General features: G+C 39.4%; 2 protein-coding genes across 2 annotated transcripts; one reads left to right on the forward strand and one right to left on the reverse strand.

Moving 5' to 3' along the window:
* Window positions 1–124: 124 nt before the first annotated feature.
* On the reverse strand, window positions 125–2,175 carry LOC118433455. Its single transcript, XM_035845385.1, has 4 exons — window positions 1,772–2,175; window positions 1,574–1,683; window positions 429–769; window positions 125–349 (listed from the first exon to the last, which is right to left on the reverse strand). Exons 1-4 carry the CDS (start codon window positions 2,173–2,175, stop codon window positions 278–280), a joined length of 927 nt encoding a protein of 308 aa, XP_035701278.1. The 3' UTR covers window positions 125–277.
* A 17,527-nt stretch (window positions 2,176–19,702) lies between these two features.
* LOC118433451 lies at window positions 19,703–22,098 on the forward strand. Its single transcript, XM_035845383.1, has 4 exons — window positions 19,703–19,940; window positions 20,027–21,143; window positions 21,502–21,693; window positions 21,769–22,098. Exons 1-4 carry the CDS (start codon window positions 19,908–19,910, stop codon window positions 22,008–22,010), a joined length of 1,584 nt encoding a protein of 527 aa, XP_035701276.1. The 5' UTR covers window positions 19,703–19,907; the 3' UTR covers window positions 22,011–22,098.
* Window positions 22,099–22,959: the final 861 nt, after the last annotated feature.

Consider the following 22,959-nt stretch of genomic DNA (forward strand, 5'->3'; position numbering starts at 1 on the left):
GGGATTATTGATTTACAAAAAATTACACAAACTTTCAGCTATGCTACCATTTTTACAAATATTCGTAGCCATGTAGCGGTATCGATATTATGCGAAGTATGCATATACATATATACGTTACATATATTATGTAAGTATTTATACATTAAACGCGTATACAAGATTTATCAACCTGAATTCTGTATTTAATTCTTCGATTACACATATTTAAGTTCTTAAACTCGTGACTCCAAAATCTCGATGGAAAATGGTGCTGAGGATGATTAGAAAATTGTCCTTAGCCAAAGTAACAGAACACAGAATGATTTATCATGTTCTCCATAATTTCTTCATTTAACATTTTCCATCTCTGAAAAAGGAGTAAGAAAAAGTTAGCCAACTTTGCTTTATCAAACATCATTTTCAGTTTGTAATCTAAATGTTCAAACCCCCATCCGCTTGGAAATTTCTTGGCTCCCTCGCTCCCTCAAGGGTGGATGTAGCATTTGCTCCAATCTGTTGAAAATTTTGGCACGCAGCCCACTCGTCATTCGAGCGAAGGGGTTCCACATTCTGTCCAACCCCACGACGGCACGAAGTGGTGGCGTGAGATCGGCATGTAGAGTTTTAAGGGTCAGACCATAGTCGAAATCTTTCAGGTATCTCGTTTCGTTGGCGTGGGTACCGAAGTTTGCAGAAATGAAGGTGTTCACGTTTCTCAGTTTAAATAGGAATTTCCCCTTGCCAAAAATCGGTAGTTGAAGGGGGCCCGCTTTAAGGCAACCGGTTCCTGCGTAGAAATTAGAAATTAGAACTTATGTATTGCTTTAATAATATCCAACGACTTTAACTTATAAATCTCCCAAAAAGGTGTTCAAATTTGGAACAGCTCGGCTAGTAAATAGGGCACTGGAAATTCCAGTCTGGAATTTAGTGTCCGTCGTTAAATTACGTAACACAAAAATTCCAATTTTCGAACTTCTCCAGTCATCCTTGTATCAAAGTTACCCAACTCTTAACCAAGGTTTTGGGTGACATTGCTAAGTAACATTAAGTCACTGACATTATATGTATGACACTAACCGGTTGTTGCCACTTGACATTTGTTGGCATTAAGTGCCATCAAGTCATAAATCGGGGTGAATTGGAAAACATTCTTTACAATATATTTTCAGATCACGCCAGCGACCTATTTTCAATCTCTTTAAATTTCTATAGAATTTTCATTATTGACTCGGTCCCCTTCCGGAGTAAGATTTTTTACACTTGAAACGGATGTTAGAATAAAGTTCATCCTAAGTTTATCGAGTCAGTAATGAAAATTCTCAGAAGGAGATTGAGAATACGGCGGTAGTTTGATTTGAAAATGTATTATAAAGAAGTTGTTCCAAGTAACCCCAATTTGTATCTAAACGTCACTTGTCACTTAATGTCCCTTAATGTCAGTGACTTGACTTTGGTCTTAACATGTGATGCAAATTGAGCATAACGTGCCTCATGATATCCTCTCTGTCACCCTTGTGTTTCATAATTTATGGATGGATCCTTAGCTGACAAATTACTGGGACAGTAAATTTTATCTTGATCGAGTTACCTGAAATTGTTACGGATTCGAAAACAAGGGACACATTGAGAAACATATTTGGTAAATCGAAGTTAATTCCGGTGACGTTAAATTTAGATAAATCCTTAATGTAGATGTCGCTATAAAATCGGTTGGAAATTTGAAAAATCATATTTGGGTATACAGTGTTTATAGTTTCGTAATTATTTACATAAATGAATTACGCACCTAAAGGTTCCTCTTATCTTTGAAGAACTATCCTCGTCCCCATCACTGCCCGAATTTCTCATTTTTTCTGGATCTATAACGATTTCTGGGATAAAAATGGGATCCAGTGGCATCAGTCCGGTGCTATTGTCACCAGCTGTCATTTTATCTTGCGCGTCCAAAATTAATTTGAGCATGACCGATGTGAAGACGTCATGGTCACAAAGGCCGGCTCTATCCCATCGTAAAACTTTTGGTGAAGTCGATTTCTTAACTTTGGATTGGTTTCGGCTCAATTCCTGATTTTCCTCGGAGGACGAAAATGAAAACCAGGCGGCATCATCTTCCTCCTCAGAATCGGTGATAGCTGGTGAGACAAATAATGAAAAAATGAGTGAAATTAGGATACTGAAAATCAACCTCATTTTTTAGGCAGGTTAATTAATAATTTTTTAATTTAAAACGCAGTTGATTAAGCTGGGGAGATGATCTTGTCTGAAATCTCAAGGTAAAGAAGTGCTGTTTTTAAAGCTTGTGACATTGTTCAGGGTTCCGATGGAGTCGGCTTAATTCAGGTTCTGACATCGTGCGGCATACGGATCCGGATCTAGCTTTTGGCATAATACAATTTTGTAAGATACGATAAAAACAACAATGTGTAGTCGTGAATGTTCATTTCGACTAACGACGTATTCATCACATTTTCTTTTTTGTTCTGGAGTCCAAAAATATCTACATACACGAATACGCAATACAGCAAAAACCCAGTGTGGTCCTGAGTTATAGCGACGAACTCTGGTCTGTTGTCTACATAAATTTGGCGACATCAATGGGTGATCTTAAAGTTCAAGACGGAATGAATTTAATGAATGGTCGATCATGTATAAATTTTCTCTTTAAGCTAATTATTTGACTGTAACTTGATACACTTGGCTAAAGTTATATGTATATATGAAGGAGGTTAGGTAAATATCTACATAAGGAAGAATATACACATGCAAATGGGCATTTTGCAATTATGCAGATATCTGTTCCAAGCTCGTTCCGTACATAAATATGTACGTATGCAAGTATATACACACACACACACACACACATATATATATGTACAATGTATGTAAATATATACAGTACATACATATTTAATTAAGTATTTGGGTATCTCTGTACAGATGAGTGCGAGTAATAGTTTTGCATGATGAAAGTGCTCTCTTCACGCAAAATTAATACTCCTCCACGTTATTGAGAAATAAAGTCATTCGAAATAAAGTGAAACCGTTGGAAAAAGTGGAGAACTTATTTAAGAAAGGAAATTTTGCCATTGTATCCATTGAAGTACAATTATGTATTTATAAATGCACACTAATTTACATATGTGCATATGTACATACATATATATGTACATACATACATGTACAAATACATAATATGAATTTATGTATGTACGTACCTACATAATTGCCAAAATACATATTTATCTATCTATACACACGCTTACATATGTACTCTTGCATCTTCTTCATATATTTATACACAGGAAAAATCGGCCTAAAGTCAAACAACACTTTATAGGATTGTCAATCGGGTTGGAAATATATGTTGTGAACGCTGGCAGGGTTTTAAATCTCTCATCAAAAGTAAATCCTTATAACTAACAGTCAAATCGGGTTGTTGTGAATAAAGTTGTCATACTGACTCGGACGGAGATCAACCATCCCAAAGTTGTTGCCAAAACTAATTCATACTTGCATTGTTATTCGAGTTGTTAAAAGTATCCAGGATAGGACGTATTGGTAACTGCAGAAAGTATGCATTCCAGTAAAGTTCGGATCTCAGTGACGCAATTCTGCGGTTCCACCGAAGCTTCCCATGCACCCCAACTAATTAGAAGTAGCAGATTCGTTTCAATTCTTCAAATCCGGATTGGGTTGTTGGCCGGGGCTGCGGAACCGTGGGGACATCGGGTACATTGTCCCCGCCGAAATTTAGAATTTCCTTATGCTCCCAATGTTATTAAGCTCCTCCCATTCCTATTTTACAATGTTATTGTCCCCGCAATGTCCCCACGGATCGACAGCCTATGGTTGTTTGAATATTCATAATGCAATTACTCGTGTAAAACTCCGATCACGATGGGACAAATTTTAATTTATTCGCCCCAAAAAATAAGCGGACCAGTATGTTGGCTTTTTTCCTAATGCGCGCATTTGAGCGCGTGGCGGCAATTTTAAATAATTCGCAAAACATGGGGTATTTAAATCGCTCTAACTTTTTGAATTTTGGCGGCAATGTAAAAATGGCAAAACAAATACATATGGACAGAAATTCTTTCTGTATTTTTAAAAAATACCTTTTCAAAATTTTTCGAAAATGTGAAATTTTATGGTGTTTTTCAAATTTTCAAAACTCGGCACGCGATTTTGGCGATAGAAATTCCTGCCCAGTCAAGAGTGAAATTGGTTTGAGAGTTAATTCTGTACGCATTTTTAATGATAAACTATCTCTTCTTAAAATGCCCAGCTTAAACTTCTGTTACCCTCTCCACTGCAAATGTACTTAAATCGAGGACAAAAACGGTCATGAAACTCCAAGCTGCGTCATTTCGTGTGATTCCTGTAGTATCTTGCAATGCAGTACAAATAATGTTGAAGTCTAGCAGCCTTCAATAATGTATATCCTTAGTGAGGTGTATGTAGATCCATGAGTTTCACAAAAAAAAATCAAAATGTTTAATAATACGTGTATTTATTACTGTAAATTCCACTAGCGTGCAAAATTGAATATATCGGGCTCATTATTTGCTTCGCACTTCGAAATCTCAGCAACTACTTAGTCGAATTCGATGATTCTTTTTGCACATTTTACAGAATTTAATAACCTTTAAGAGTGGCCAAGAGCGTTATGGTGAGTATAAAGCAAGCCACTAAATTATGCGCACTTTTGTAAAAAATAAAATATCAGGCGAGCAAAATTGAGTAGATTTTTCAGGGTTTCATTCTGATTTAGGGGTACATTTAGTTTATTTCTTAATTGTAGATGTTGAATATCTAGCTGGGGCTCCTATCCCTTCAAAAACGGTAATACAATATTTTTTCATTGTTTTGACGAGATTTGTGGTTACTTCCGGTGACGTAGTATTCCAGGCGTCAGTAATCCTTCTTTTGAGCTGGCTCGTATTCGAAATGGGCGTTTTTCGGAATTGTCTCTCAATGTGATCCCACAAGTGTTCTATGAGGGTCAGATTGGGGCATTGTGGAGGACGGTCCAGCACAGTAACGTTCTTCATTTTTGTTTGAGTTGCCTAACTGCCTAAATGCCTAACTCGACTTAGCGCTATGCTAGGGATCATTGTCATATTGGGTGCTGTATCGTCCGCGCTATCCCAATTGGTCAGCCAATCTTTTGATATTCTTCTCCACAAGATCCTGGTAAACGTTTTGGTACATACTTGTTTCAACAAACTCCATTTTTCCAGGATTTGTGCAGCTGGAACCACCTCACACGATTACATTGCCTCCTCCACGTTTTAAGGTGGGGCTCAAGTTGTTCATTATCAGTGCTTCTTTTTTTCCCTCTACAGTTTAACCCGACCATCAGACCCCAGCACTTTATCCTACCTAGTACTCTCAAAACTAGTGAAACACGTTCAAACAGCTTTGACAAACACAGTTTATAGAAGACGGAAAAACCAATAACGCCACAAGAAAGCCTATTAAATTCTGTACAAACCACGATAATCAGTTTTCAAAATGTCCTCCATTAGCGGCGACGCACCCCTCCAGTCTGGGTACACACTGCTCGATCGCGGTACGCATACGTTCCCGCGGACACGCATCCCATTTCTTGGTCAGTCATATTTTGAGAGAATCCAAGCTCTTGTGTGGTGTAACATATGCAACTGGCTCCAATTTAGACCATACATACATACATATGTCATCGTCCTGGGCGCTGAGGTTCACCGATGCGGAGCTAAATTCCTCAGCAGAAATAAAGTTCAAAATTGCTCTCTTGAACCAGGCTTTCGTGGTTTTGGAACCGTCTGCCGATTCCTGACTTTCTAGAAGTCCTTCCCACGTTTGTACGTATATAAATATTCATATAATTTACCTTATCATCATCAGTATCGTAAATGCCATATATCGTCGGAATTTGGACCTCGACCGGAAAAAATCGTGATTTTCCTCCAAAGCCAACATTTTTCAGGAAAAAAAAATCATGTCAGCAGGAAGGTGGCTAGGATTAACATTCTTTTATCTTTATAAGATCAACAGGACATTTCGGCAATAAATAATGCATGTGTGGAAATTTTAGTAAACGCCAGTAGTGGAAATCTACTTCGATTCTCTGCAACCAGCTACCCCATGAGATGAAGAACATCTAAATTTGCCCAATATAATGAAACATTCTGGTTGAATACTTCAACAATAACTACAAGGACAACCGCCGGATCAGTATGCCTTTGTAAGAAAGTTTACTAACAGACACACCTGATTTAATAATTCATTAAAGGAAATCCTATCCACCCATGTGTTACACTATTTTTTTAAAAGTATATCTGCTACGGGTTTCTACATAGTCGGTCCATATATAGTGGTTTTGAGGAATTTGATATTTATTTTCCCGCCATTGAAAAGCCAGTTAAATTTCGAATAGAAAACATGTATCATGCTTCAAAATCTCCTCCCGCTGCATGAATGCATTGTTGCAGACGAGAATGCCAAGCCGCAATGGAATTACGCATTCCATCCATCGACAACTCGTCCTATTCCCGGAGTAGATTTTTTAGGTCCTCGACACTTTCATGGGGCTTAGAATAGACCTTCTCCTGAAGTTTAGTCCATATTTCATGGTCCATTGGATTCAGATCCGAGGATGCTGAGGGCCAATATGCAGTGGAAATGAAGTCAGAAATGTGCTGTTTTAGCCAGGTGTGCACGATTTTTGCCTTGTGTGCTGGTGCAGAGTCCTGCATGAAGCTTCCCGGATTTCCAGTAAATAAGGATTCGTCGAGGGGATATACTACTTTGTTTTTGACGTCGGCCAAGTAATTTTTTCCGCCATCTGCACTCCCTATGCAACAAAATGGAGGGCGGCAGCCCGATTCCGTTGACTCCCGCCCAAACCATGACTGACACTGGATGGTGTGACCTTTTGACCTTTCTATCTGTTATGGGCAAATCCTTGACAGATTTGACATATAACCTTCGTTTTGTTTGGTAAAGTTCGCTTCCGTTGTAAAGATTTTTTCATTCGTAAGCAGGAAAAAATAAATTTTTTTGCACCGTACCGCTTGAGAAGCGTCCTACATTTTTTGACCCTAGCTACTTTGTGACTAATTGTTAGCATGTGACACTTTCCATATTTCAAGACCTTCTCCTTAAGGTCATTTTTCAGTGTTTTCTCATGGTGTTACTCCACACGTTCATTTGGATGGCCAAAATTATCGGTCGTTGACGTGGATTTTGTTGTAATCGGAACTTCAACGCTTTGAGTATCTGTGGAGTACTTTTGGAAAGTGGACGACCTGAACCAGTGCTCGGCACGGGTTCAGAAACGTCGAACCCGCACCCGAACCCGAACCCGAACCCGGAAATTATGGGCTCTCGGGCTCGGGTTCGGGTGCGGATTCGACGTTTTTTGAACCCAAACCCGAACCCGAACCCGAACATTTGCGTTGAACCCGAACTCGAACCCGAACCCGAAATTTGAACCCGGGTTCAAACTCGGGTGCAAACCCCAACTTACAAACATCTAGAAATGGAGAACAAGAAAAGAAATAAAATACAACGGTGCTGCTAATGAGTACATTAAAACTTATTGTTAGAGTTTCAACACGAAATTGGTCAAACGCACTATTGCGACCTTTTTAAATTTATATTTTCCGGAGTTGCAACTCTGTAGAAAATTTTTCTAATTTCCGTTAATTAGGATTACAAAACTAACGCACAAAATTAATTTAGATGTCTTGAAAATTATTCAATGTATATGCCAACATGCTTGTCTGCTTGTTTCAACGGTCCCTATGTCATATATTGTCAACATACGCTGACATGATTCAAGTTGAGAACTAAATACAATTCCTTTAACATGTCAGGTGCCCTCGCCATCATGAAAAATATTTTGGCCATGTGTAGTTATATTTTAACCTTCGTAAGTATTTTAAATGGCCCTGCTACATGTGGACTTAAATACTAAAATTTAAGTAATTCCAACTGCTCTTTATCAGCTCTCGACATAGATACAGCAAATAAATATTTCCATGACTAGTTTATCAAAATCAGTAGATTATATAGTTGACTGAGAACCCGGGTTCGAATTGGGTTCGCGGGTGTCGAACCCGAACCCGCACCCGAACCCGAACCCAGAACCCGGGTTCGAACCCGAACCCGTGCCGAGCACTGACCTGAACTTTTTTGCTTGTTTGTAGACCATGTCCTAAGGTATCTTTCAGTAGTACGGGCAACCAGCATATAGTTGACACCGGACTGCTTCATAACTTTAACAATCTCGGAATTTTTCTTTAACAGTTGGAAGTGGAAAATGATGGCCACTTGCGGATGGTTAAGGTTCTCTATCTTTATAAGTAGTAAAGCAATTGTAAAGCGGTTTGTGCTACATGATAGATGTTGAACCAGAGTACAATTTACAACTTACCTTATAATTTTGTGTTGACTGGTTGAAAAACTGCGCTCTACTAACACTATATAAGGACTACCTATGTAGTCAATTGATAAGTTTTCCCCTAAATTGTATATATTTTTTAGTGACGAAAATTGAGCAGTTTTGTATTTCAATTTGTAAGTTAATGTGTTAATAAAAATAAAATGTGTTAATAAAACGTATGTTTGTATGTACATATGTTCATGAGAAATGAGAAAATCCGTCAACACATTTTCATCGAGACATAGAGTACTGAAATTTGAGACGAACGGGTGGAGAGTAGATTTGGACGGGGGTCGGTGGGTGGAAAATTTTGCACTCGTGGGAGGGACAAATCTCAACATACAATCAACATGTCTATAGCTCCTGAAAGGAGCAACATAACTAGTTTCTGCAAATTCCCTGGACCAATCATTCACTCAAAGGAGCTCCCAGAGGAAGCAAGACGAAGCAAGACGAACCAGAAGGAAGGAAGGGAGCCAACCAGAAAGATGAACAGAGGACGAGGACGATTAAGCCAACCAACAGGGCAAGATGATGTAACCAGCCGATGACGAGGACGAAGTCACCCCATCCGCTTCGAAGTGCCACTGGAGAGGGTCAAAGAGGATGCCGTCAAAACCTGATGGGACGACTGCGTGTTCCCTCAATGCCTGGAGGTCCTCCAGTCGAGCAAACAGGACGACAAGCCCATCCACTACCTCGCGGCCCACATCACTGACCCACCTGTCTCGAAGCAGCTCACAAACTTCCAAAGCTCAGCCTAGAGAAACAGCCCACACACGTCCAATGCCCTTTCCAGCCCTGTGGATTCTTTTCGCCAACCGGGGACGCGACGGTACAGGCCGCCCACATTGCCCAGCAGCACATGGCGGCCTGTATAGCACTGAGGAAAACGGACGCCTTTAGCGAGTTCAAAAAGAACAATCCGCAGCAAGTACACCAGAAAGGCCAATCAAAGGAGTTTATTTAGCGCCACCCTTCTCGTATTCCTAAGGACCTGGCTGCCAGAACCTTGGGGAAGTTCACTCTCGTCAACCCGCGTCGGATGGAGAACCCAGTTGATTGGGAGGACCATTGGGACTGCGCTCGGGACTTGAACTGGAACTCCTATAGACCAAAGTGGCCCCATGTAGACCTCGGTGTCGTGGGGCACTAGCCCACCCCCATCGCCAGCATCAACGATGTATTTGAACAAGTGGGTCAGAGGCCGGGAGCTGGGCAGGACGATGGAGATAGTGCAGACCTCGACAAATCCTCTTACGGTTGGACATCATCAGACGAAAGTTACATGCTCAGGAAGTAAACATCAACGAGTAGGCCGCCCTCATCCAGCAACTGGAGGACGACCTCGCTGCCCGTAACGACACGATTGCATAGCCCCGAAGGCAGGTAGAAGCCCAGGCACAACCCAGACAGGAAGAATCTCCCCGACGAAGCCTAGGCGGAAATTGGTCGGTGCACTCTATCAAAGAGAAAGATGGACATTATCAAAAGGTAATCCACCTCCGAAACCCAGATGGCCAAGAAGTTGGTTCGAGCCATCGTAACTCGGGATCGGTACTGGTGGTCTAAGGCATCCTTGAAGGACAAGGCTGGACATAACCAGATCGACCCCTACGCAATTGAGGATGTCACCGACTTTGTTATTACAGAACAGAGGCGGAGGAGGGCAGCCGGGATTTGGACCGGGACCAAGGCAGATGTCAAGACTCTCCGAGCTGCAATACAAAATATTGCGGCTGAAGCAAAGTCTTCGATACGGAAGCAAGGATCCCGTCCCCCGACAATATCCCCACCACTCCCAACAACAACAGGAAAGTGATTTTGAAGAAGGCAATTCCGAAAGTGATAGTGACTAGGTGTTAAGTTTTAGTATAATTTTAATTTTAATTGTAAGTTTGCTTTGTTTTTTTATAATTTTTTTAATGAACTTATATATACACTGTGTAAATAAAGTCCCGCATACACTTGCAATGCAATTGAAAGCTTCAATATTTCTTTGGTTTCAAATTTTTTTTGGAATTTCTTGTTAATGCCACAACGTACCTTAGTATGTAGTGGGTCCCACTGATGCTTTTCTCACTTCCAGAACTCTTTTCCTGAAACTTTATGCAAGATTTTCCAAAGTTGTTTTCGAAATCTCTTTCGAAACTTTTCGAAAACGACGAATTAAACATCCCCGATCACGTGGAACTGGCTCCTCATGTCGTTTGGATTTGAGATGAGACCTGAAATTTTCTATTGGGTTCATGCTTGGGCTTTTTCCGGGCCACACCCCTTCCCCCATATGGCTTAAGACGTCGCTTCAAGTTTTGCAGTGTGGGCTGGGGCGCCATCTTGTTGGAAAGTTATTTTTTTCTTATTTGGAAAACGTAGCTTTTCTTCCACTGCATCCAAGTAGACAGGCAGGGCGTGGTCACGGTAATATTTGCCGTCGATATTTTGATCATCAGGAACAATGTGTAGTTCCGTCACACCTCGGGAGCAGAATCCACCAGCAACCATAACTTTTAGGCGTTTCCTCGGCGACTCCGATGGGGCGGCTTGGCTTCTTTCTTCCGTTCCGTAGCTTGTATTCTGGGGGTTAACGTGGGGATGAAGATATATCCACGCCTCGCCCGTTCGGAGCTTTTCAGCACCCCCTGCAGTAAAATAGCGGTTTTTTCTGTAATATCGCCAAATTTTAGTCGATCCGCAATATTTTTGGTACTCAAAACTAGTTTCTTCGGACTCCTGAATGCTGTGTGGCCCCAGTCAGTACTTTTCAAATGATTCTAATCGGTGGAAGGGCTGATTTTCTTCCCCAAACGCCTGAACCGTCCTGTGAGATTTAGGGCCGCCGCACACTTTCCTATTGAACTACCCGATTTTCGGTACATTATTTTTTAAATCATGTTGTCAGTTGTTGGGGATGTTATTGTGGGTCGACCAGGATCAACTGCCCCACTCGGTGACTCTCTGTTCTTCCACAAACTGACCGTGTTTCGATATACTCCCAGTTTTCGGGCGATTTCTCTCACGCCTTGTCGCTTTCCCAGCAGTGTCTGGATTTCGATCCCTTTTTGTACATCGCGAAGATAAACGTTTCGTAGACATGCTTTAAAAATATTACTCACAGAAACACAGAAACAAAAGAGTTACACCCACTTTTCCACAGTGGCGGGCAAGATTTTGGGGTGTATGCGGGACTTTATTTACACCATGTATATATGTATACATTGTAATCAAAACATTGTTTTGCGTTTTCTTATTTTCATAAAAATATTTTAATTTAAAAAAACTCTTCATAAAATTTCATGATCTCATAAAATTTTATAACTTTATAAAATTTCATAACTTCATACAGTTTCATGAAATTTGACTATATATTCGTTGTCACTATCTGTTGAAGGTAACAATGTCCACCAGTACATAGACCGTATAATATGCATACAAATGTATTCAAACCAGTCAAACTAATTCTCTCATTTGCTTACTTATATCCCTGCTGTATTTTCTTATCAATCGATCCGCCGTGCATTTGCATACGAATCCGACTGTTCTCATTTCTCCAGCCTCTTCATAACAGTCCGTGTGTGGTGCTATAAAATTTCATCCAGTGATAGAAACATCATGGAAGCTTGTTTGTAGATTTTTTTGCCATTTTTCTATAATGCAGATAACTCAACACTTACGACCCTGACGACACTATTTTCTTTAATTTCTGGTGGGTGGGGACTCCATTAAACAAAATATGCATGTTCCATAGAAATGACCAAGGTTTAGAAAACTTTTTTGAATTTTGAAATCCGTCAACAATTAGCCGAGTAATTGGAATTTGAATTTACTATGATGTAAGCTTTGTAATGTCTCATCCCGATGGGGTAGGACGGGATGGATCTCGGGACATTCCGTCCCGAAGGCTGTCCCGATCCCGCCCGACTTTTTTTATTTCGTTAACTTCCGGGACATCCCGTCCCGAGAATATTCAGCCCCATCCCGTCCCGTGGGAAGCCCTAGGTACATATATTATGTCCCACCTAATATATTTATGTTATAACATCCATTATTCAATTCATGTTGAACATATACACATTTTTCAAATATTTAATCCTCATCAGTATCAATCAATAATCCAATTCAATCAAATCAACTCAAAAGCTTTATTCAATTCATATTATCACATCGTATCAGGATAATATCATCACGTATGTATATATATCTGAAAGGATAACCTTACTGAGGCGCTGAGAGAAATTGCAATCAATGGCTCCACACCAATACGATTCCTACACTAATTATTCTCACAACCACCAAAAGACCAATGCTAATTTGGAAAAAAATAGATTATATCATCACCATCATTATCCAACAAAATGCAGCAATATTTAACTTGTAAAGAAAACTTGTAAACAAAACCCGGTCGAAAAATTAAATTTTCACGGTGGGAAGGACAAAGTGAGACGAATCTCATACGGCACTGTCGTTGCGGTGGTGGTGGATACCCAAAAACCCAGTTTCTCTCTCTCTCTCTCTCTCTCTCTCGCTGAATATGGAAACAGCAACTTATGTACAGTTCGTAACAGTTCGTCAATTTATTAGGGATAAAATCATAATCCCGACTGTTTGTCCGAGTTGGGATTTTTCTCAGTGAAAAATAATGCGAGAATTTCTCAGGTTTCCCCCTTGGCGGTGAAGATTTCAACTTCATCCAATCAGAGCGGAGTTGGTGAATCCAATTTGGATGATGCACCAATATAAATTCAACCGGTTGAACTTATATTGGTGCAGCACCAAAATTGGGCCACCAATAAACGTGCCACGCATATTGGTGAGGAAAATTGCCAATTCGGGTGTAAATCTCGATGCCACCAATATTTGTGGCAGTCAAATTTCCGATGTAAAAAGGGCTTAACCTGGGCACAATGTATGTAACCATGTCTAAACACAGCTTCATAATGAGTCAAAAACCTTTATTCGCTTACGTAGAAATGACCAACCGGAAGTTCACCTCAACCAGCACGGAACCAATTTTATGAGACTTTTCAAACTATATGAGAAAGGCTGCATGGGTTTTGAACAACCCGGGTAATCAAGTCCACACGCTCGGGGCGGTACAGGGAAAGCTTTCCAAACAGGTTACAAAAATGCATATCAACCTTAAAATTTATGGCGCGCGGAGCTTCACCGTTTCCCCGAGGGATTCCGATATATACATCGTTACGGAGAGAGAGCGGGCTAAAAGTGACGTGTCACAGAACGGCCATCCTTGCCATGCTGGAAAGTGGAGCGGGATCAGATGTGACATTGAAAACGAGGGATAATCAAGAGATTCCGGCCCACAGAGTGCTCCTTTCCATGCAAAACACCGTCTTCGCCGCCATGTTCCCAACGGACATGACCGAGAAGCGGGAAGGAGTCGTTACTCTACCCGACATTAGTTCGGGAGGGTTGAAAATCCTGTTGAAATTTTTGTACACGGGCGAACTGGACGACAAGTGGGGCTATTTTTATGATGAAATAGTTAATGCTTTGACACTTGTGAAGCTCTCCTGCCTAAAGCTGGGAAAATGGTGGCAAGCTTTTCAAACTCGTCGAATTGCACGATATGAAAATTGCAAGGAAGAAGATTGAAAAATTTATGAAAAGGTTGGATTATAGATTTGTAATTTGAATTTATTTGGTGACTTGGATGACAGATTACAAAATATACAATTAGGTTTGCTTTGTTTCACAGTGATCCGGCAAAACTGTTAGTAATGTGACGTGAGTGTGAATCACCTTCACCAGCTACGCCGGAATCATCTATGCCAACATGTTCTTTGAATGTTCTGTATTTACAAAGAGTGAAGCAGGTTGCTGGGGAAAGTTTTATTTTATTTACTGGAGCTTTAATTTTGGAGAATAAATTTTTGTAATTGGCTCAATATGTAGCCGATGAGTTTGTCTAACTAATCGAACCCTTTTTTGAAAGTTGTCACAACGTTTGAGAACATTTGAGACGTCACCGTCTTCAGCTCTTCTTGAACAATTTTCCAAAATCCATCAAAATATCATCGCCTTCGGCTAGAAAAGTCGTTGCTACAAGTACCAAATCAAAAAAAATTATCGGACTAATTTTCTGGTGACTTGGCATGTGTCTTCGATTGTGAAATAATTGAAATCCCTAATCTTTGTTGTAGATGAACTTCGTAGGCGACGGTTTTCCGAGACATGTGGTGCGTCAAGTACATGTTCTCGGCATTTTCTCGGCATTGCCTTAAATCGAAATGAATAACCCTCTAAATTGTTCACTGACTCACTCCCTACATTTTGGCCATGTTTTCTTGAATTTTCTTGGATTTTCCTTGTTGGTCAAATTTTCGATTTTCTTGATAAACTTATTAGTTCTGCAGGGTCTTCATTTCCGCTTTGGGGATGATGGAAATCCAACCGATAAAGCTTCGCGCTTATTTCCAATTGTATTTACCTCTTTGTAAACATAATTTGAACTGACCGTGAATCTAAAGGTCGTAGGTTTTTTAAAAAAATTTCTGTAGCACATTTTGTCCTTGGAAAACATGTTAAACGGTGGCTCGCACTCGAAGGAAGGTGATGGCGCCATGGTGGGTCAAAGGTCAAATGTGAAATATATAAAAGTTGCGGAAGGTTCAACTTAACCGGTGGCTAAGAACTTGAGTTTAAAATTTGTTCCTGGCGCGCAAAATCTCAAAAACAAAACTGTCCCCAGCAACCTGCTTCACTCTCTGTAGTTTGAAACCATTGATTTTTTTTGTGTCGCTGATTCATGGGCGATTTGTGTTTTTGTGTTTCTGCCATTTTATATGCATAAATACGTATTTCTTTGTGTGATCTTGATGACAATCGTTAGCGTTACAGATTGAGGAACGTCTAAAAACACAGTTTCTAATAGTTTATGTACCACCGAATGGTTTGTATGTAAATAAATACTTTTATAATCGGCTACATACCCGCATAGTGCCATAACTCATTTTATTACCACGTGACCTCTTTTACAGATATTTGCATATTTATGTATGTATGTATGTGTTAAGCGTGGATTTATCCTCAAATTAAACTGGACAGTTTGATTATGTAAATAATGCATAATTATCAATTAATAATATCGCTAAAATCAAAATTTCTAAGGTTAACGGATTAATGATTTATGTATGTATGTATGTATGTATGTATGTACATATATTACATTTCGCATGGGCATATGCTCAATCAACCTTGATCCAGTTAAAATAATAATTCGCCAAAATATGTCAATACAATATGAAATACTATCAAATATGTAACACATATTTGATACGATTATTCAAGTTCCCATTCGAAATCAAAATCCCCATCCTGACAAGCTTTTAATTCCACGTTGTCCCCCGAATTTGTTCCCAGACACTTCCTGCTCAGCCAGTTTTGAGTCACGTTTTCACATATTCCTGTAGTGACCCAGTTTAGGTTCAGGGTGTCATCTTTAGTCCCCACTCCTTTAACCGTTTAGAATTTGACCCAATGCACAGATTTGTTGCCCTTTTTTAAATCGTCGAGTTTGGCACCCAATCCCAATGGAATTTTTTCCCATTGCATGCATTCACATAGTTTCAATTCAACCTCTGTGGAAACGGAACCTTCCGCACAGAGCTCAACGCCGCCGATTTTACGCCGCCGCGCCGCCAAACGCCGGCACAGTTTTAGGCGCCGCCGCCGCCGAAAAATCGAATTTCCTATACCTTTAACATTGAGACGCCGCGCCACGCCGCGCCGCCCCGCCGCGCCGCCCCGCCGAAAAGTCACCAAAATTGGCGCCGCCGCAAAATTGGTCGGCGTTGATCTCTGCTTCCGCATCGATAAATTTCGCACGTTATGAATTGAACAGGCAATGTCAGAGTAGGTTAACAAGAAGAAAACTACGGCGCCCCCCATGCACTCCGACGGGTTTCATACTGGGCTGAAAGTTCCGACACAATAATTAACAGTTACATACTTATATATACAAGTATGTATGTATGTATGTAAAAAATTGACCCAACCCCTAAAATGGGTTCTGCAATTTGCTCAATAATTACGTGTGCTTTGAGATACGTACATAAATATATTAATTTTGATTTAATAAATCTGTGGGACAGAAAATCGACGTATTTTCGTTGGTTAAAAATATGTATGTACATATGTATGTAGGTGCATTGAAAGAAAGAAAGCTATTTACAAACTCACGTGAAACTATTTACATACATAGATTGGATAAACTCGGTGTGAAAGTATGCCAAGGTACCAGGGTTGGCCAAGATACTTTGTTTCCAAGATACAAGATACAAGTACAAGATACTTTGCAGAAATTCCAAGATACAAGTACAAGATACTTCTTGGTAACTTCACTCAAGATACAAAGTACAAGATACTGTATCCCAGATACTTTTCCCAAGATACAAAATACATTTTTTCCAAAATCAAAAAACGCACTTAAATTCTAATTTTCTAACTGTGAAACGGTTGATTTTGAAATTGTCGTTCAGTTATTCACAAGACAGGCGTAAACCTAAAGATTTTCTTAAAATTTACCTTCTAAAATATTCATCACCAACTAATGTACATGTGACATGAGGGCATTAAGCCATATGTACATATGTACATACTTACATACACGTATACTTGTAAATATGTAGTACAACTTTATTGTCGGCACTCTTTTAACAATCAATATTTGCTCTACATATATTTTATTAATGCAGACGACTTGAACTGCTAACAGGCTCCGAGGAAGATATTTTTAGAATTTCGAATAACTTTTCGGTAGTTGCGGTGTCTTAACTGATTTTGAATTTAATCCAAATTACCCTACGAAAAACAAATTCAGAGCTTACAGCATACTCAAAATCTAAATAATCATTTTTTAAATGACGGAATCACTGAAACTCTAAATAGTTTTTGCATGGCTATAAAACTTTGAAGGAGGAAAAAATTATGAAAAGTATCTTGTATCTTGAAAAGTATCTGGGATACTTTCCAGCAAACTGGTGGGAGTAAGATACAAGTACAAGATACTTTTGTTGGACCTCGTTCAAGATACAAGATACAATACAGTATCTTGTATCTTGTACTTGTACTTGTATCTTGGAGTAGTATCTTGGCCAACCCTGCAAGGTACATACACATGCGGCCTCGGAGTTGCAAGCAACCAACCTCTTATCCGGCAAGAATAAACCATGAATTTTTCCACAAGTCGGGTAATTATTCATCCTATGAGACTCCAACTATGAGAAGAGGTCGTCAATTTAATTGAGAAATTCTCATTGTCAAATTAATTATTTGCATCACATTCATACATATACATAAAAACTTAACGGCTTTTGAGTACACTAAATATGTATGTATGTACATATGTACATGTTTGCATCACGATAGTCGATAAGACAATCGTAGCTGGAATCATGTAACTTATTGTTACGTAGTGGGCTGCGTTCTCAACATTATATGTTATTTATTTATTTATTGACATCAGGCTTTATTTACAGAAATCTTGTTACGCCTGACGGTAACATGCTTAATCAACGCGTCCATACATACATTTCTACAATAAACAGTAATACAGTATAAGTATGCGTGTATTTGTGTAATTTAGAGTAGAGGAGAGAGGAATGCACGCAGTCTTGCCAAAAGTTTTGTCCCAGGGTGCTGGGAAGTTTGTATGTAAGAGGTGGTGGTAAAAGTTAGTTGGCGGGTGGGTTTGAATATTCGAATCCGCACATGTTTGACATCTTATTGCAGAAATCTGTGCTATGAAAATGACTGCTTTCACAGTCAGAGTCTTCAGAATGGGAACGATTTCACAACAGAAGGATTTTCATGGTCAAAAAATTCCCAGGCGGGAAATTTGAGGTGTAGCGACTATGTACATATGTATGTATGTAATATGTATGTAAAAGCGTGGCTACCGCAGGCCATCTGTTCATTCCTAGACTGCCAGCTCCACTGGAGAATCTGCAAATAAAAATTAATCTTTGTTTAGTGACCTTTTTCGCTGTATCGCGTATCATCAAGGGCTAATTGTATTTCCAAAAGGGGCATGATCAACGCCATTTCTGTTCCCAGCTTTGGCATTCTAATTCCGTAGGGTGCTCTGGTTTTCTCCCACCTGTGAGTCCGAACAATGGAGTGTACATATCCTGTATACATGCATGCGTGTATATTGATATATATGGGTGTATGTATGTATGCTATGCACGCATAATTAATGTACATGTGTATGCATGCTTATGTACGTATTTATTTAGTATCCATAGTATTGATATGTATGTACATATGCAGGCCTGCACCCTGCGCAGGGTGACAATGACCTTTTTCTCCCTTTCTGAAGCTCATACCAGCATGGCTAAAGTCAGCACAAATTATATTTGTCTACATACATATGTATGTACCCATGCATAAATACGTATGCATGTTATGTACATATATATGAATGCATTTATGTATTATGTACATATTATGACTTAAATTCTGGCATGTATGTACATATGTATGTACAGGTGTGCATTTTGTACCAATTACATATATACATACATACATACATATGTACAACCCTTGATTGCCTGGGTATGCATGTATGGGCATAAAATCCAGGTAAACATTTTTGAAATTTTAGCCAAATTACTTAAATCGAAATGAGACATTTAATTAAAATTGATATGGACAATTATCATCAAATTCACTATGGGAACCGGTAATAAATATATGTAATTCACTAGGGGGGAAACCATTAAAATTGTCATACATAGAGTAGACTGTTTGAAATCTGATATATTTACATAATATGTAAACGCGGGTATTGATGTAAACATACACCCCCTTAAGTTTAAATGAACATACATATGTACATATACCGATAAATAAAAGTTTGCCATTATACCGATCTGGTTAAACTTTAAATATTACCATGGACATTATGTATTAACTAATACCACATCCAAAAACTCATGTGTATTTATTTATGTACATTCATACATACATATGTACATAAATAAACATATGGTTGAATACTGCTTGGTATTATTTTAATAATGGATTTCGAGGAATGTGTAAAAATTCTTAAAAACCTTCCCTTCCAGGAAAGTACTTGATTTTGTTACTAAATATGTAAATCACACGCTTACAGGTATTTTTAACTTTACCATAATTGCACGGGTCGGACAGGAATATTATTGCCCACGTTGCTCGTATGCACATATGTACATATGTATGTATTTACACATGTATGTACAAACACGCTCACAGAGGGTGTTTTTTCAAATATTTGTATGTTGAAAAAGTGTAGCTAGAACGCCTTATTTAATGCAAATAGTTCCAACTTGTTCAACTCATTCGTAAAAAGCCACATGTGAGAAGAGCACATGTATCGTTGCATACAGCTTAATACGATACGGCTATTGGGCTAATCAATTATATCAATTACAAGATTACCACCAGACTGTTGAAATTGTGAATAAGATTATCGTTATATGTATGTAACCGTAAAATGGCTGCTGCCAAAGCAATGTCGAACGTACTGGTAATGATTGATAAAAATAGCACACAATTCGAAATAGTTTTACCTTTTAATTTAATCAAAATATTTTTCAAATTTTAAACATTCAGATTGTCCAAGCGATACTACAACATGTCCAAGATGACGCCGACGTTGTCCAATTCCGTCTCGTGTCCCCCCTTTGGAACGAGATCATCCTTTCCTTGGTCACGCCACGGGTGCACGTCCACCTCAACCGGGTCGTATCGTTACCGGATGGCGTCGCTCTTAGCCCCTTCATCAACCCCACAAAATTGGCCTCCTTTCCCCCAAAATTGCTCAAATCCGTCATTTTTACCGCTCACCCCAACGACGAAACGAATTTAGCACAAGCGCAAAATTTACTGGTACAATTTCGCGCTCAAATTCAACACCTTTCCGTCCTCGGTGGAGACAATGTGGGCCCCTTTTTGCACCATATTTTCGCAAACTGTCGCCTGGACCAGGTAAAAAATTTACACGTGGTCATGGATCACGAAAAAGTGCACAGGTATCGAAGACATCGAAATCCCACCCTAACTATCTCTCAATGTGAAACGGAAATTTCTGAAAAACTGGACCTCAGACAGATTCGATATGTTGTAAAATCCAAGTGTTTCCGGAATTTGGAACATTCCCAAGAGCAGCAAAAAATTTTAAGATTTCTCTTAACCATGAGCCCAAATTTGGAATATCTTCAAGTTAAAGATGACTCTTTGTCCTCAATCCTGGGCAATTTTAATAACTTGAAAACCTTTAAATTTCATTGGGACATTGGAAAGATAACTCGTCCGGAGATCACGAGTTTACAAAATTTGAATAAATTTCTGGAAAGGGTTAAATTTTCCCTGGAGCGGTTGAAATTAACGGGGGACTTTACCGGGTCTGTCGTGCAGTATGATATTATCGGGTCTCGCATTTGGCATGACTTTTTACCGTTCAGGGACCAGTTTCACCTCCCGCGGGAAGGGATTCCAAATTTGAAATGGTTTCAAAACGGAGTCATGCGAACTTTCAAGTGTGGGAGGACGGATTTCGAGAAAATGGGAAAGCTGGAACATTTAGAATTGTACGAAGTACCGAAGGAACTTTCTGCAATGACGAACATTTGCGTGGGCACTATTTTACGGTGGGATATAGCGTGTTGGGGAGGAATTACGACCTTGAAACTGGGTGGGATTGAGGATATCAAGTTGTTGGAGTGTATTGGTGAGTTTGAAGTTAAACATAATAAATAATTTTGGGTGTTGGGGGGAGATTGAAAAATGGGGGGAGGGGCCTCATTGGTCGGGTGTCGGTGAGCTACGTACATATGTAGCTTAACTCAATTTTTACAGAAGGAATGTTCGCATTTTTAAAAGTCTAGCCATATTTTCGCCATACCAATTTTTCATTAAAAAATCCTGTTGGTTTTTAACTTGTATGTACATCTTCCAATTTTTTCACTGAATAACAATTCCTAAAAAAAACATGTCCCGTTTATGAATACAACTACTTATTTTTGTACGGAACAATTTATGGAAGGCCCGGCGCTCAGGAAAATTAATTTAACGTTTTAACCTTTCAGGTCTCAGGTTTCCATCCGTGCGACGACTTGATGTCAACATTCGTGTCTGGAGTGAGAATGTCTTTTTGAGGACGATTTTTGAAAAGTTGGCGCCCATCAAGACGTTAACTCATATCTCAGTGGGGGCTCCGTTTCCCACCAGGTTTTCGAAATTTGTCGACTTCCTTGAATATTTGACGACCTCATTTCAAAGTGAGAATTTTCAAAGCAGAACATAAGCACCTCGAGTAGTATTTAAATAAACTTAATTTATTTATGGCCCGGCAGATGTCACCGAGATACGCGTGGACCGCTGCACTTTTGACGGGTTTAGTCTTAGGTACGAGCGGTGTTACCAACCCCCGGAAGTCGATGTGCGTCAAATGAATAGATTACGTAGTTTGATCCCCGCTCTTTTGAAGAGTCGGGAGTTGACGGAATTTACGGGTATGCAGATCACTCACGTACCGACTGGTCTCTCATTTCGGAGAGGTGCTCCATTTCAGTGTGAAGAACAAAATGTTGGTTGAAGTTACTCCGTTTTCCGAAATTCTTTCCAATTTTGCATTTATACTAATTTACACATATGTAATAAAGCTTTATTGACTTTAAAACATATTTGTGTCTCCTTGCTTGTGAGAATATATACAGTATGAACGGAGCGTTTTCATTTATGGGCTTGCATCATGCTTGCAGAAATCACTGTATCTCGCTTCCATCTCAATTATGTATTTATATACTACCGTCAAAATTTGCCTGCACATGGAAAATATAATCCGTATAAACATAACGAGATTACTTGGTCTCCTCACTTAACTGGACTGACGACCTTTGACAAATGGTCCACGTGGCACTAGATTTGGTCCAAATTAGGATTACAGCGTAGTGAGGCCAGAGATGTCAATTTTTATAACCTCTCGCTCTCCTCTCCTCTCACCAAATTCTCAAATTTCAACCTCTCTCTCTCCTCTCCTCTCATTTAGTTCTAAAACTCTAACCACTGTCTCTCTTTACCTTTCCATCTCATTCTCATTTGAGCGGGAGAGGTAAAATTGACAACACTGGTCAGAGCAATGGCTTCTTATGTGGGTATGGCTAAATATTTATTTCAGAAAATTCTCCTTCCAGTGGAATACCAATAATAACATTCTCTTCAGTGATGAAACTTGGCTGGAAGTTTCATCAAAAGGAAATACACAAAATCAAAGATAGTATACTGAAGATCCCACAAAAATTCCCAAAATATTAGTCCCAAAACATGGCATTAAAGTAATGGTAGCAGGTGGCTTCTGTACTCAAGGAGTTACAAAGCTGCATATGGTGAGTGGGGGTACCGTGAACGCCGCCTACTACAAAGACAAGATTCTCCCACTATAGATATACATTCAATCCATGAAGGACCAGACATTATTCCTTCAGCAACAAAAACTTACTTTTCAACAAGATGCGCACTGCGTACATTACAAAAGTTACCACCAA

Source organism: Folsomia candida, unplaced genomic scaffold (genome assembly GCF_002217175.1).
Source record: "Folsomia candida strain VU population unplaced genomic scaffold, ASM221717v1 Fcan01_Sc053, whole genome shotgun sequence".
NCBI lineage: Eukaryota > Metazoa > Arthropoda > Collembola > Entomobryomorpha > Isotomidae > Folsomia > Folsomia candida.